This window comes from Lathamus discolor, chromosome 3 (genome assembly GCF_037157495.1).
Source record: "Lathamus discolor isolate bLatDis1 chromosome 3, bLatDis1.hap1, whole genome shotgun sequence".
Lineage (NCBI taxonomy): Eukaryota > Metazoa > Chordata > Aves > Psittaciformes > Psittacidae > Lathamus > Lathamus discolor.
Window position 1 is genome coordinate 4,825,951 of NC_088886.1, and position 13,960 is coordinate 4,839,910.

The 13,960-nt window shown below is 39.2% G+C and overlaps 1 protein-coding gene across 13 annotated transcripts in view; it reads right to left on the reverse strand.

Moving 5' to 3' along the window:
* FGGY (FGGY carbohydrate kinase domain containing) overlaps window positions 1-13,960 on the reverse strand; it is a 331,539-nt gene that overhangs the window by 71,569 nt on the left and 246,010 nt on the right. For all 13 annotated transcript variants that reach the window (XM_065673210.1, XM_065673212.1, XM_065673211.1 and 10 more), the window contains one exon: window positions 3,570-3,698. In XM_065673210.1, coding sequence (XP_065529282.1) covers window positions 3,570-3,698 — 129 coding nt within the window. The remainder of the gene's footprint in view (window positions 1-3,569; window positions 3,699-13,960) is intronic.

A 13,960-nucleotide genomic window follows, 5' to 3' on the forward strand; every position in this document is an offset into this window, starting at 1 on the left:
ATTTGTAAGGAAAGCTGAAAGTATGGCTTCTACCTCTAATGCTTTATTTTCTGCTGCTCAGAGATGTGCATGCGTTCACATTAAGAATTTTGGACAGGGCTGTTTAAAAGCAATTTTCTGTACTACAGTTTCTTAAAGGAGTTAAAAATAATGTTCACACTTCAGAGGGAACAACTGAATTGGCAGCATATGTTGCAAATGTATTCTCATAAACAATACAGAACTGAAGAGCTTCATGTTTAGATATTTTTTAATCACTAAGAAAACATGCATTCTGCAAAATAGGCATGCTGGGCCTTTTTGAGATCAGTGGCTTTACTAGGGTTTAGAAGTTGAGTTGCTGGAATCTTCCTACTTGAGATTAATTAAATTGAGGCATTAAATAAGTCTGGAACATTCTCATAACAAAGAAAGCTTATATAACATCATCGCTGTTATAAGTCACTTCCACCTTTAACTTAGTTGGCATTTTTCATACTCTGAGGCAGACTTAAAAATATTCTGAAGATTCTCAAGAGAGACTGAGAACAAGAAGTGTGTATAGCAGACAAAGTGTAGGAGAGATTGTAGGAAAGCATGTGATGCTTAGCATGTGCCCTTTTGGATCTCTTCCACAGTGTCAAAGTATTTTAGATACCATGCAATAAATCTACTTTTGCTGAAACAATGCTGACGTCTTTTTAAAAGGTGCAATATAAACATGATTTTTATGAGGCCAGCCCCAAATGACTGCCCTCCCATACTCACATTTGTAACTGTAGGCTCTTATAAATCGGTACAGTAGGTCAAAATGTGAGACACAACTACCCAGCTTTTCCATAATAGGTGTCAGATGGACTGATTCAGGAGTGTCCTGGGTTCAGCCATAGATGACCTCCACAGACATGCACATTAAGTAATTCTTTATCTTTACCTTAATTTACTCAAAACTTTGAAACCTTCATAAACTTAAGTAACCTGTCCAGCAAAAACACACTTTCTATCCAGCCAAAAGCAGATCTGAACAGTGCATTAAAAGTTATTAACACTGAAAACAAGACATCCATCATGTCATTTGGTTTAGCCTGCAGGATAGGAAAGAGCCTTTGTCATTACTCTGCCATTACAGACTATTTTTAAACAACCAGCGGAATGTGTTCCAGAATAAGAATAATGACACCCCCTGGATGTTGTTGTCCCACAGACTAATCTAATGCTTACCAATAAGCAAGTCATATCCATCAAGCGAATTGTAACCCTCAATATTTCACTACAGATCACAGAAGAGCAAGCACTGAAACATACATCAGTACCTTTTCAAACAAAAGTTTTACAAGAGTTACTTATTTCCAATATTTTCACATTTTAATTCATTCTTTCAGAATCTCTTCTCTATTTTCTTCTGTGCCCCTTTTATCATTATTAAAAGATTAATATGCTTTAGTGCATTGCCATTCTTAACATTTTTGAATCAGAACAGTATCACTTCTATGATGTGTGCTCTTCTGCTTTTCTGCTTTTCCTTCAGGATTTTCAGCTCTGTATTCTGCACAATGTAGGTTAAAGTAGACTTTATAAAGGTTGAGGTTCTTGTTATTAACAGCTACGGATTAAGGACAGCTATTCCATATATGAGATGTAGCCACACTACTCCTTTTCTTTACGTACATTTGCACTCTTGAGCTCTCCTGTTCCTGCTGTTCCTTTTGCTATTTGATCCTTTTTCTTCTTAACCATGCTTTCTGCTAGTTTCCCCACCTATTTATTTCCCTTCCTGGATTCAAGAAGGATCTTCCTCTTTTCCCAGACTCAAGTTATCATGTGATTAGCATGCAGATCCTCCTGTTGGGTTACTGACATCCTTCTGTAATAACATCTCTCCCTCTCTAACAACCACCACCTATACATTTTATTTTCCTCCTGGCAATGATTTCAGTAGGCTGCTGGTGTTTGTAGTGCCATCTGGGAAAACATATTCTGATAATCAGGACTAGCATAAGCAGACTGTCTATCCACTGAAATCTTACTCTGATGGATGCCAGTAGCTATATACTTCCAATGTTAAGAGTTTCTTCATATAAGTAAGTCAATAGCAAATGAACAGACAGTTGCTCCTTCCTTCTCTTTAAATTCAATCCAGATTTCAGCACATGAATTTTACTGGGCACACTTTCTGTACTCTGAATCCAGTACGCACATAATGATTCCAATTAAACAGAGACCCTCCACTGCCATTTTCATGTGCTCTGTGACAATCCTGTTTTTCAGCAAGTTCATTATTTCACCTTATTATTACATCCTTTTCAAGCACACAAAACTGCCAGGGCACACAGTTTTAAACACATTTTTATGCAATTATGATGCTAATTCACACAAACAGATTTTTAAGTAAGTCACAATAGTAGGGACACAAAACATCTACAACTATGGCACTGAAACTCGGTCATATTTTTGCAGCTGGATCTATAATCTAATCCTTCTGAGGTAATAAGAAAAGCAATCTACATGATGATTGAACCTCAGCAAAAACAGTTATCAGAAGCAATGTAAATGGATTTAAACATTTTATAAGTTCCAGGCCACAACTTCTAGAATAATAAATGAAATTTAAACCACAAAAAAAAAAATACTTGAAGCACAACTTATACTTCAGCTGTCAATCATACTCATTTAGATATAGAGAAAAATCCTCTGATGAGCAATAGATTTTCACAAAACAGCACCATTTCAGTAACACTGAAACTTTCTGAGATAAGACATTTTTCTGAACTATCAAACTAAACCCACCTCAATTTCCTGCTGAAAAAGTTACATTGAATCACTCTGTTATTGACTGTATCTAGATAAGGCCAAAAAACACAGTAAGAAAATGAAGCCATGGAGCCTCACCTGATACATTTCAACACAGCTGAAACTGGGAACACCAGAATATAGTGCTGGAAAAGGAGAAAACCTAAGCAACAAGCCCCCCACTACAGTTAAGGATAAAAGCTGCAGAAGTGGAATGCTGTGCGGAGGCCAGTTTCCCCTCTAGTCTGGTTTGTAAGTTTAGATACACATCACTGACATATTCAAACCCTCTAGATCAAAAGCAGTGGTTTTGCTATGTATCTCCCATTGTGCTAGCATAAATATACAGAAAAAGTCTATATTGCATTATTTAGACAAAGCACAAATTGCTTCTAAAACTAAGAAGGAAGAGTAACCATGAACAAGACTTCTCCCCTAGAATGTTACGGGTTTTATTTTAATTCCCTATCCCAAAGCTTTGAGCAATAGAAGATGCAAACTCTCAGCATGTTTACATGCCAACACACTCGTGTATCAGTTCAGGAATTCCAATTGGAAATAGCAGAAGTTACCAACAATATGGAAATCCAGCTGAAAAGAAATAAACAGTGATAGCCCCTCTCTATAAATAGATATTCAATATTAGCAGTTATTGTGAAGGGTTTGCGTTTTTAGCTATGCTATTTCATAGGAAAAGCGGCAAAGCAAAGCAATACAAAACAGGCTGTGAGAAAAATGGTTTTCTGAAATGAGTTCAAGACATTCCTGTTTCCAAGAATAGTAAATATGTGACTGAGTACCTAGTCCTCCAGCATGGGCATCAATGAGAGATGCTGCTACCGCAATCCCTTCAGGGAGACCAAGATCTTTTGCAGCTTCTGGCGTTAGACCTTTTCCAACAGACTCTCCAGGAGACAAGACGTGGTTTCCTGGGCAGACACAAGAAAAACCAAACACCTGTCAATTGACTAAACAGAAAAACAAATGTGTATGTTATTACAAGAACTCCCTTCCTCTCCCTCAAGTCAGTGTGGTGCATATAAACCAAAAAAGTGCACCAAAGAACTCTATCTGATTAAGAAGTACCTTTCATTACCTGTCTGTGTATTAAACACAACCATGCTAGCTCAAGCTGTCCCACAGCAATTTAAAAGTTCAAAAGTATTCAGTGTCCTATCTAGCCACAAAGATTTCACCGCAAGCAATTAAATTCTGCTTGGCATCCTTCCAAGAGATATGAAATACTTACGCAGAAATCCCACATTCTTGTGGGAGCTCTGACTAGATGCCTGCAGCCATTCTCTGGGCATGCGAATGAGATTCAGCTCAGAGATTCATGCTCACAACTGAATCTGCACCTGTTGCACCAGGCAAGGGCCATCTTTTTTTCCACTTCCGTCCTTTCCAGCAGTTTCTACTAGGAGCAAGGTGTCTATAGTTACAGAAACTCTAAAGGAGAAACTGCCTTAAGCAGTAAATTGCAGCTGTATTTCCTCATAGATTTAAATAATCTTTTTCTGAACCTTCACTGGCCTTAGGAAGTATCAAGAACATTATGGTCACCCTGACCACAAGCAGTGCAACCCCCAGCCCTCAGTCCTTTCACCTAGTGAGAAGTCCCACCTGCATTAGTTTTTGCTGCCATCGCATCATAGAATCCTAGAATGGTTTGGGTTGGAAGGGAGGTTAAAGCTCATCCAGTTCCAACCCCTGACACAGGCAGGGACACCTTCCACTGGAGCAGCTTGCTCCAAGCCAGTCCAGCCTGGCCTTGAACACTGCCAGGGATGAGACATTATGTACCATAAATAAATAATTTTTAACATAAATAAATTTAAACACCATAAATACATTAATTGTAAACATAAATACATTTAACTACCACAAGTATTTATATACCACAATAAATTTAATAAATACAATATTATATATTATTATATTTAATAATACCATAAATAAATCTAAAATCAAAAATAAACTTATCATAAACATATGTGCCATTAAATTTTGTCTTGCGAAAAGAGAGTTTTCCACTAATTAAATCAGCGTGATAGAGATTGCTCAGAGCTTAGAAGAACAAATCTAGATTCATTAGACTTTCAGAATTTAAGGACACCTCCTCAACAGCCTCCTCTCCGACTGCTGAGTACAACCATAGACTGACAGCTCCTGGAACCACACACACTTCCCTATTTTTGTAAGGATTTGGTGGGCGAGAGGCAGGGAAAGTCACCACACACCTCCCCATCAATACCATGGCTTTCAGCACGTGTCTGCATTTAATAAGTTCACCAAATCTTCTGGGCAGAGATGACAAAACTCCTTTTGAAAATAAAACAAGCTTTTATTCACAGTTAATTCTACTGAGAATGGCACATCTAAAGCACGTTCTGATGTGTAGGGAAGTAAAACATCCTCCAAAACAAAGATTAATTAAGAAAAAGAGCGTATTATATCAGGAATACACCAATGCCTGTGAGTATAATCTTCTAGGAATACAGTTATACTACCTTACTGTTAGAGGAAAAGGTGGTTATGGTGTTAATTTCACAGATGGAAAATGGGTCTTCAATTGTACATATCACTTAGGTCTTTGTGCTATAACTGATGTTGGCTCCTCACTTCAAGGAAGGTGTCCACTTCCTGACTATTGCTGTGTATGGAGCACTTTCGCACAACTGCTTCGTGTTCTAACCTATCTAAAGCCACACTGCCACCTCTGAAATACCAGGCTGGATCTCACACTGAAGATTTAAAATAAGTATGGATAGCCAAAACTTTTCCACTTGACCTTGGGTTTATATTCTCATACTGGAGGCAGTAACCAAACCTCACCATTTAGATTATACAGAAGGAAGTATCTCCTCACAGGAAAAAATATGTCTGTACTTTATTAATTCTTAATGTAAAGTCAGAACGTTGTGTTAGCTTTCTCAAAATGTGCATCTTTTGCACCTCCAGTAAGTCGAGAGCAGAATGTGTCTCTTTAAGAGAACGCTTGTGTTACTTTTCTGGCTTTTTAAGCCATTGGAGAGTAATACCAGTAAAACAAAGCTGCCTGGTTCTGACATTCAAAGACCCTGCAGGTGGAAGGTTCAAAAGAGTTCATGCAGTTAAAACCACATCTTTTTCTTCAGAATCAGTCACCTGACCTGAAAGTATATAGCTATCCTGTACATCCAGCGTGAGATGAAATTCATCTGAAATAAAACCTCTTTCTAGGCACTCAGTTCCATGGTTGGTTTGTTTATATCAGTCAGACTGGACAAACATTTTAGTGTGTAATTATTATGTGGTTAAACTCCATTTCAGAGATCAGAGCTACTATTAGACAAAATCTTTTCATACCAGCTTCTTGATTACTGTATTTCTAGTTAATGAGCATTAAGGGAGCAATTTCAGAGATAAAGATAATCCTCTCTTCTAAAGCAGCAGTAGAAAATGACCCTATAGATTGCTTTGATGCTAATTATATATCAGAATGACCAGCAGCATTGCTATCCCCCATGAGCATAAAGCATATGAGAACGTGCAGAGATGGGTTTCTTGTGATGCAGCATAATTACCTTGTATTTAAAAATACTGAATTAACAGTAGCATGTGCCCCATCTGGTTTAGGAGTCAAAGTGAACCTGAACAATTATTCCTTGATTGAAAGCACTTTCTGGGAATCTGGGAAGTGACAGCAGTCAGCATTCACCCATGAGATGGGTGAAGGAGTCTCCCAGGTCACCCAACAGACAGGGAGTGCAGAAGAGAGGAGCCAGCAAGCGAGAGCAGCAAGGAGATGACACTGACTCTGCCCCTCTACTCCATCCTCCCAGCTTTAGAAGTCAAGGAAAGCTCTCCTACACCCATATGATATGTTCTTGAGGAGCTCTGTTAAAGGGAAGAAGCAGACTCTGCATGGACACTGTCACCATGGCAGTGCTCAAGGCCAGGCTGGATGCATTGCTGGCTGTCAGCATACCTGCTTTATAACTCTCTTTGAGTTGTAGAGTCTGATTTCATGCTTCAGTTCAGTGTGTGGTGTCCCTGCCCATGGCAGGGGGATTGGAACTAGATGATCTTAACGTCCTTTTCAACCCTAATTCTATGATTATATGATTCTAGAAGTTGCCTCCCCACCCACACAAGTGTGAGTAAGTAGGTGTGGAATGGATAGAGCCTTAACTGAACTACATGGGTAGGGACGTGGAAAGGGAATTACAATTCTCATGGTTTACTCTTCACTGAAAAACTATAAATTCAACTAAGTATCAGTATGCTCAGAATCTGTAGGTATAAAACTATGAAATGATAAAAAAAAAAACAACCAAAGGAACCAAAGGGGAACCACAATTAAAAAGTAAAGCATTAGAAAATAGATTGTACTCCAGTACAGACCCAGAGAGAGTGAACAGGTTCTTACTTGACCACAAAACAGTGCCTTTACAAGTCAAGGGACAGCTGCTATAAAAATAAAGGTATTCTACAGCTCCACACCAGCAATTCAATGGCAGGTGCTGTCACCCCTAAATCCTACCTGTCAGAGGAAAGAAGCTGTCAGAGAGGGAGGAAGGGAAATGAGAGCTGCCTGCACACAGAGGCAGGCAGTGAGTATTACAGAAGGCTGCATAAAAGAGGCAGTGAAAGGACCAAGTCTTCTCAGGGCTCCTGCCAAAGTAAATGTATCGAGTCTTTTGTTTACAGTAGTCTCCTGTGCAAGTCATTTACCTTTGCTATAATGACTTCCAAAATTAGACCTAACCAAACAAACCCATAATGGCTGAAGCTGGAGAACTTTCTGTTTCACATTCGTACAGCTGTTTCACTAAGGCACTGCCTTAATCCCCAACCTTTTCATTCTGTATGAGACAGACTATTTCTAGCTATTTTTTCCCCTATAAAGCAGTGAGTTTACAGAAGGAAAAAGCTGTCTGAATCTCTTCCTCCTCTTTCATCCTTCTTTGAAGACTAATGTCAGAATTCGCGATTATCAGGCTTTGCTTACAGAATTTGTGGTACCAAGGACCCTCTACCTTTTTGAGGCAGTTTCCACAGCAACCAGCTGTTTACCAGACGCAACACACAAGGCAGACAATACATCTTCAGTCAACTTTGGTAATCAAAATTCACTGTACTGGCTTACTAATATTTAACAGAACTAGGTACTTTAGGACATAGACCTTTAAAACCAACAAAAGCAAGCACAGCAGGGGGCCCAGCTGACTCAGCTACGATACACTCACTGAGAACAGCTTCTCATCTCTCATGCAGAACGTGGCTGCATTTCACATGCGCTCACATTTGCCTGTGTAAGTGCATAAAAGGAAGAAAAGCAAAAGGACGTGTTCTTTTCTTCACTAACTTGACACAAGCAAACTTGAACTTGGAGATATCAAACCTTTCCTGAAATCCCAGCAACACCAGAAAGAAGCCCAACCGTCCTGTCTCCATTTTACAGCCTCCCCCAAACTGGACCATCTAAATGCTTTTTAGTTTAAAAGACAATGCAAAAAAACATGTATCCTGTTAAGTAAGAAATATATAACATGCACTGAAGAAGTTATCTAGTTAAAGGAAACCGTGATAAATTAACACCAAATGAAACAGGACCTTAGTAAAAAGAAGCACTGTCCATCCAAATGGATCTCAAACAGCAGTGGGAGGGATTTCCCCCTCAATGCTTTGACCATTACTTACAAAGCTCATAGACAATCTCTAATTTTTTGTATAACAATCCCTACAAGGACAAAATTCTGGGATATGCAAGGCATCTGAATAAATAATATTACAACTCTACTGACACATCATTCCAACCCTATCTCATACACAGTACACTGCCAAATACCCCTCTCACATTTAACTGAGATATATATGGCCGATTGCTCTACAATCGTAGCCCAGCTGATCAGCAAAAATAGCACTAAGATCAGAAGGAAGCAGGATAACAATACAGACTATAACAGTATAATACTATTTTTTTCTTAGGACTGAATGCATGGTGGTTAAAGGGTGTTAAAACCAGCCAGATTTGGGGAGGGTTTAACCTGGAAATACCCTCCATACAATTTCCTGGTTGGCAGTTAAAAATGTCAGGGTTTTCATTCAGGAAACCCCAGACAAATTGTGATATTATAGGCCAGTTTATTTAAAAGTGAGAAAAACAGTTGGTTAAACAAAATCACTTTGGCTTTCTTCAGTTCAAAATCCATCTCTGTCTATGTGAGCTACCACAATAGCTTGAGGCAAATCTAATTTGGGTCATTTCCATCCCACTCTCCCATGCAGCTTATGCCTTTGGCTGAACTACATCTCAACTACCTAACATGTAATTACTGAAGGCAGACATATTAGGTTGCTAAATACTGGAAAAAGCAAGCAACCTATGTGCAGGCAGATCCTGATTCATTAAGCTGGAAAGTAAATTGGCCTGCAGACCATAGGTGCCTACTTCAACAAAGACTACTGCCTTCTTGTCCAAATGAAAGGGAGCTACTTCATGTATAAATGATAAGCTTTGCTGGTTAAAGGTCAAAAGAAAAAGAAAGCAAGCATTCTGCATCATTGGATCATTAGGCATGTACATTGATGGGCAGGACTGAGTTTTCGTTACTAGGTTTCAGTGAGGCAGTGCAGAATGAACATCTCTTGTAATGCATGGTTCACTACTCACTACGCTGACATGCATGTGGGTATGCAATACATGCCATTTAGATGTCTTACTAAGTCACTAAATGTGATATTAGCATACAGACTCAACTACCTTATCTCACATATTTGCTTGCAAGCAATAATTTCAATAGGTTGATAATTTAGATTTCTGGCACTTCACAGTATTCCTAACAGTCTCTCTAAATACAAAGATTATCAATGGAATGACATGACTATTGCTATACTTCGAGTCGCAAGTAATCAGACTTTGGTTTGGTACAGCACATCACTAAACTGAACAGGCAATTTAGCTTGCATTAATTACAGATTATTACTTAATGGAATGGTTTTTATTACTGGATTTTTTTTAATAATTCACATGATCGCAACTCCTCTTTGAAGAAATAATTATCCCTTTTCAAAACTGAAATAACAGACCAAAAATAACCTGATAAGTTACTGAAAGGATGCTTTTGAATCTTTCAGCTAAGCTTCTGGTACCTGCACAAGCTTATTCCCCACCACATTCACACAGTATCCAGCAATAATGCCCATACAGAGAAGATACTGATGCATTATAAATGGGTCAGAAATGAGTCAAGAAAGCAATTGAAAGGACTGAGAAGTGAGACAGTTCACATAACAGATATAGGGGAAAAACCTGAAGCAGCTCAGTGTGTTTTCCTTTAATGTAGGAAACTTCAGTGTGTGCAGGTCAGGCATGTCACTGCAGTCTGCCAGACAGGAATAGGAAGTTAAAGTTCAGCTGAAAAATAAACTGCATTCTTTAATTAATTCATTAATTTTAAGAAATGACAGCAACCAACCACCAAAAGCCTGAAGTCTGAAGTGGACTCTCCATGACAGGAAATCATAAAATCAAGACTGGTTCTAAGATACACTTCAACCTATTCAAGCATTAATTTTAGGGAGTCTAACAGCCTCTGACTTAGAGGAAGTTGGCAAAAAGTTTGACATAGTCCTTTGGGTTTGTGAATCCTGACTCATACAGCAGACAGCATTGGTTTGAAAGCTATCTCAGCGTGAGGCTCAAGCAAAAAGAAGATGAAGAACAAATCGGGACCATAAAGAGGAAGAATAAGGTAAAAAGAAGAAATAACCCTGGACTATTCTGAGAAATGTTTTTTTTAGAACTGTATGAAAAATAAGAAGGGAGGATAATATTTGAGAAATATAAAGCAATCACAACAGGCTAAAGGTCTGCTCAAAGCTTCTCCTATGCCTTTAAAAACAGGGATTCCAAGAAAAAGCTACTCGTTTTCATAAAGGAAAGAGGAAAGAGAAAGTTCACAAGTCCATAATGCTGCCAGAGTAGAAGAAAACATGATTCCCCAGGCAGGCCGAGTCTGAGACCAGACTCATGACCAGTGGCACAAGTAGAAATATAGAACTCCGGAAGTGGACAGTGGGAAATCTTTGTATCATTACTTTTGAAAGCTCTAAGCTTTTGCTATTAGTTGTCTCAGCTGTGACAGAACCTGAGGATGAAAGAACATCACACAGTTCTCGCTCCTTGCAACGGAGAGGTAGAAGTAAAAAGGCACTATCTGCCAGCAGGACTCAACCTGATGATAAGCAGGGTGAATGATGGTTCATTTCCTTACAGTGGAAGAGGAATGGAAAATGTCACCCAGAAGCACTGTGGAGAAACCTGAGCTACCCAAATTTAGCCCAGCCTATTAAAGAACAGTTATTGGAAAGAGGAAGAATACCTCAGGCTGGAAAAATTGTCTGACTCGGGAAATTCAAGAAAGGGAAAAGCAAAGTTCTGCACATGAGGTGGAAGGACCCATGTACGAGGGCAGGCTGGGGGCCAACTGGGGAGCAACTTGGCAGAAAAGGACTGTGAGGCCAGGTGGACAACACGTTGAACATGAGCCAGTGATGAGCCCGTGCAGCACAGGCAGCCAGCAGCCTCGTGGTCTACTTTAGGAAGAGTGCCACCAGCAGGCCCAGAGAGGTGACCTTTGCTCTCTGCTCAGGCTACAGATGGATGTTGTGCTTTATACTGAGCTCCCCAGTACAGAAACATGGATGTATTGAGCAAGTTCAAAGAAGGACCCCAAAGATGACTGAGGCACATTATATAAGGAAAGACTGAGACACCTGAGACTTCAAGCCCAGCAAAGAGAAGGTGGTGGTGGGTTGCAGATCATATCAATGTGTATATAAATATCTGATGGGAGTAAAGATGATGGAGCAAGACTTTTCTCAGGGGCACCCAGTGACAGTACAAGTGCCAAGGCACACATACTGAAATTCAGAATCTATAATGGTTTGGGTTGGAAGGGTCTTAAAGCTCATTCAGTTCCAAGCCCCAGCCATGGGCAGGGACACCACTGAAAAAAATGTTTTTGTTGGGGAAAGGTGGTCATGACACTTGAACAGGTTGCCCAGGGAGTTATTGGGAGTCTCCATTCTTGGAAATATTCAAAACTCAAGTGGACACAGCCCTGAGCTGTAGGTGACCCTGCTGTGAGCAGGGGAAGCTGGACTAGATAATTTCCAGAGGTCCCTCTCTAACTTCAACCATTCATGTGATGCAGTGATCTCAAGATGGAAAAAACATAAAATAGAAATCACAGGAACATGTAGCTTTTCTGAGAAAAATTCCTTCTAACTTCTTTCTGCTGAATCATATATCATGAAATAATGCCTCAAGCTTTGAGGAAGGAGACACCCTAAAACCTCTTTGCACTGTGCCAGTTTCAGCTCCTTTACATTTGCTGCAGCTCTTGGACAGACTGAAATGACAGGAAGCCAGAAAAATGTTAGCATATTTGGAACACTCTTCAGTTGTAAATTCCAAGGATTTTGACAGCATCTAAGTGTAAATATCCCCTGATTCACCCTTCAATTTTGTTTTAAGTTGTAATGTGTTCAAATTTATTGAGAATAGAAAAAGACCAATGACAGACAGTAAAGGGACTCCATACGTCACAGCATCTTTTTACTTATTATTCTCTACCATTTGCAAAGTATAGTGAAAAGCTTGTTGTTATAATCCAGCTTTATGAAGAATTGGCAGCTACAAGCTGACCTGAAAAAACAAATCATCATCCCTTTCTCTCAGCCTTCAAGGAATGCCTTATACACACAGGAGCATCTGGCATCAAAGGCCTTGGAAGAGATAGAAAACTGGCAGAACTAATAGACTGACCGTTCCCTTCCCAGCTGCTGCAGCATAAGTTAATATTGACTGTACTCTCCCACCCTGGACTGCATCTTCCATTTTCAGCCTAAATGTAAATAAATGAATAGAACTTCCAAGTACTACTTGGAATAGCACTTCTGTACTACTACAGACAGAGAAGACTCCTTCTGATGAAACACAAAACTTAGGCAGGCTCTATTTGAAGTGTAAGAAGTGAGGTATACAATACTGTTATCTTCATCAGCTTTGCATATAAAAGTAGACAGTGGCACATGTAGGAATATAATCATTCATTTATATATAATAACATCTTGATGAATAAATAGCCTGCTGTTTTGTCACTTGTTTGAATGCCTAAAGGATCACAGAGCTGCACCTACATATGAAAACCCAGCCAGCTGTAAAGGTTGTGCACAGCAAGAATGACAGCAGGTACCAGTCAAGAGTCACAGCTATCAAGTCCCAAATCAACTACAGTTTTCTTTGCTACCAATTTATGAATAAGTACTAAGAATGCAAGAGCATTAGAAAAGAACAGCCAGTTTTACAATTCTACTGACCCTTCTTTTCAGGGCATTCAAAATGGCATACACAAATGCCCAGGTACATTGAAACACCAAGCTTCTAGTCCCCAAAGTTCTGGAATTAAGAGAAGAGTTACAGACAAGAACTACCCTATCCACTGAAATCACTGTCTGTCCATGCAAGAGTTATTTTCAAGTACTCCAAGTTCAAGGCAAGCACTGATTTTCCATAAAATTTCTTAGATTTAAACAATCCAAACACTTAGTTTAGCCTCAGATGTTCATAAAGATCCCATAAATATGAGCTGTGTATTTATTCACTTCTGAGGATCTGGCTGTAAATTCCTAGTCAGAAAAAGCGGGGAAACGGGTTTATGAAGTCTTTATTGTGTTGAAGGGCTGTATTTCCAAATATGAGATTTGCTTTTAAAAAAATCCTTAAAATCAGTGCACTGCTCCATCACAGATGAAAGAACGTGGCAAAACTGCCCTTCACAAAAGATGTATTTTAGCCTTCAACACACAACCTACAAGATCAGTAAGACCTATTCTGCAGAACCTGCAATGCTCTCTCAGACAAACGCCCATCTTCAACCAAAAAGAGACCTGGTATAAAATACTACCATTCAATAAAAAAATCATTATTTGGTCCCTAAAGTAGCCTCTGAAGTAGAGAGCTGTGGTGAAAATTTATCGGGCATTTTCCTCCAAATGGAATATATGCTTCAGTACCCTAAAAGGTCTGGAGTACATGAAATTTTAAAGGGATTGTTAATGTCTTTCTAGGTTTTTTAATACCACAAAGAGATGCTCATCATGTGCTATCACCACAGCAGATAAATGCTAATGCCTGTAG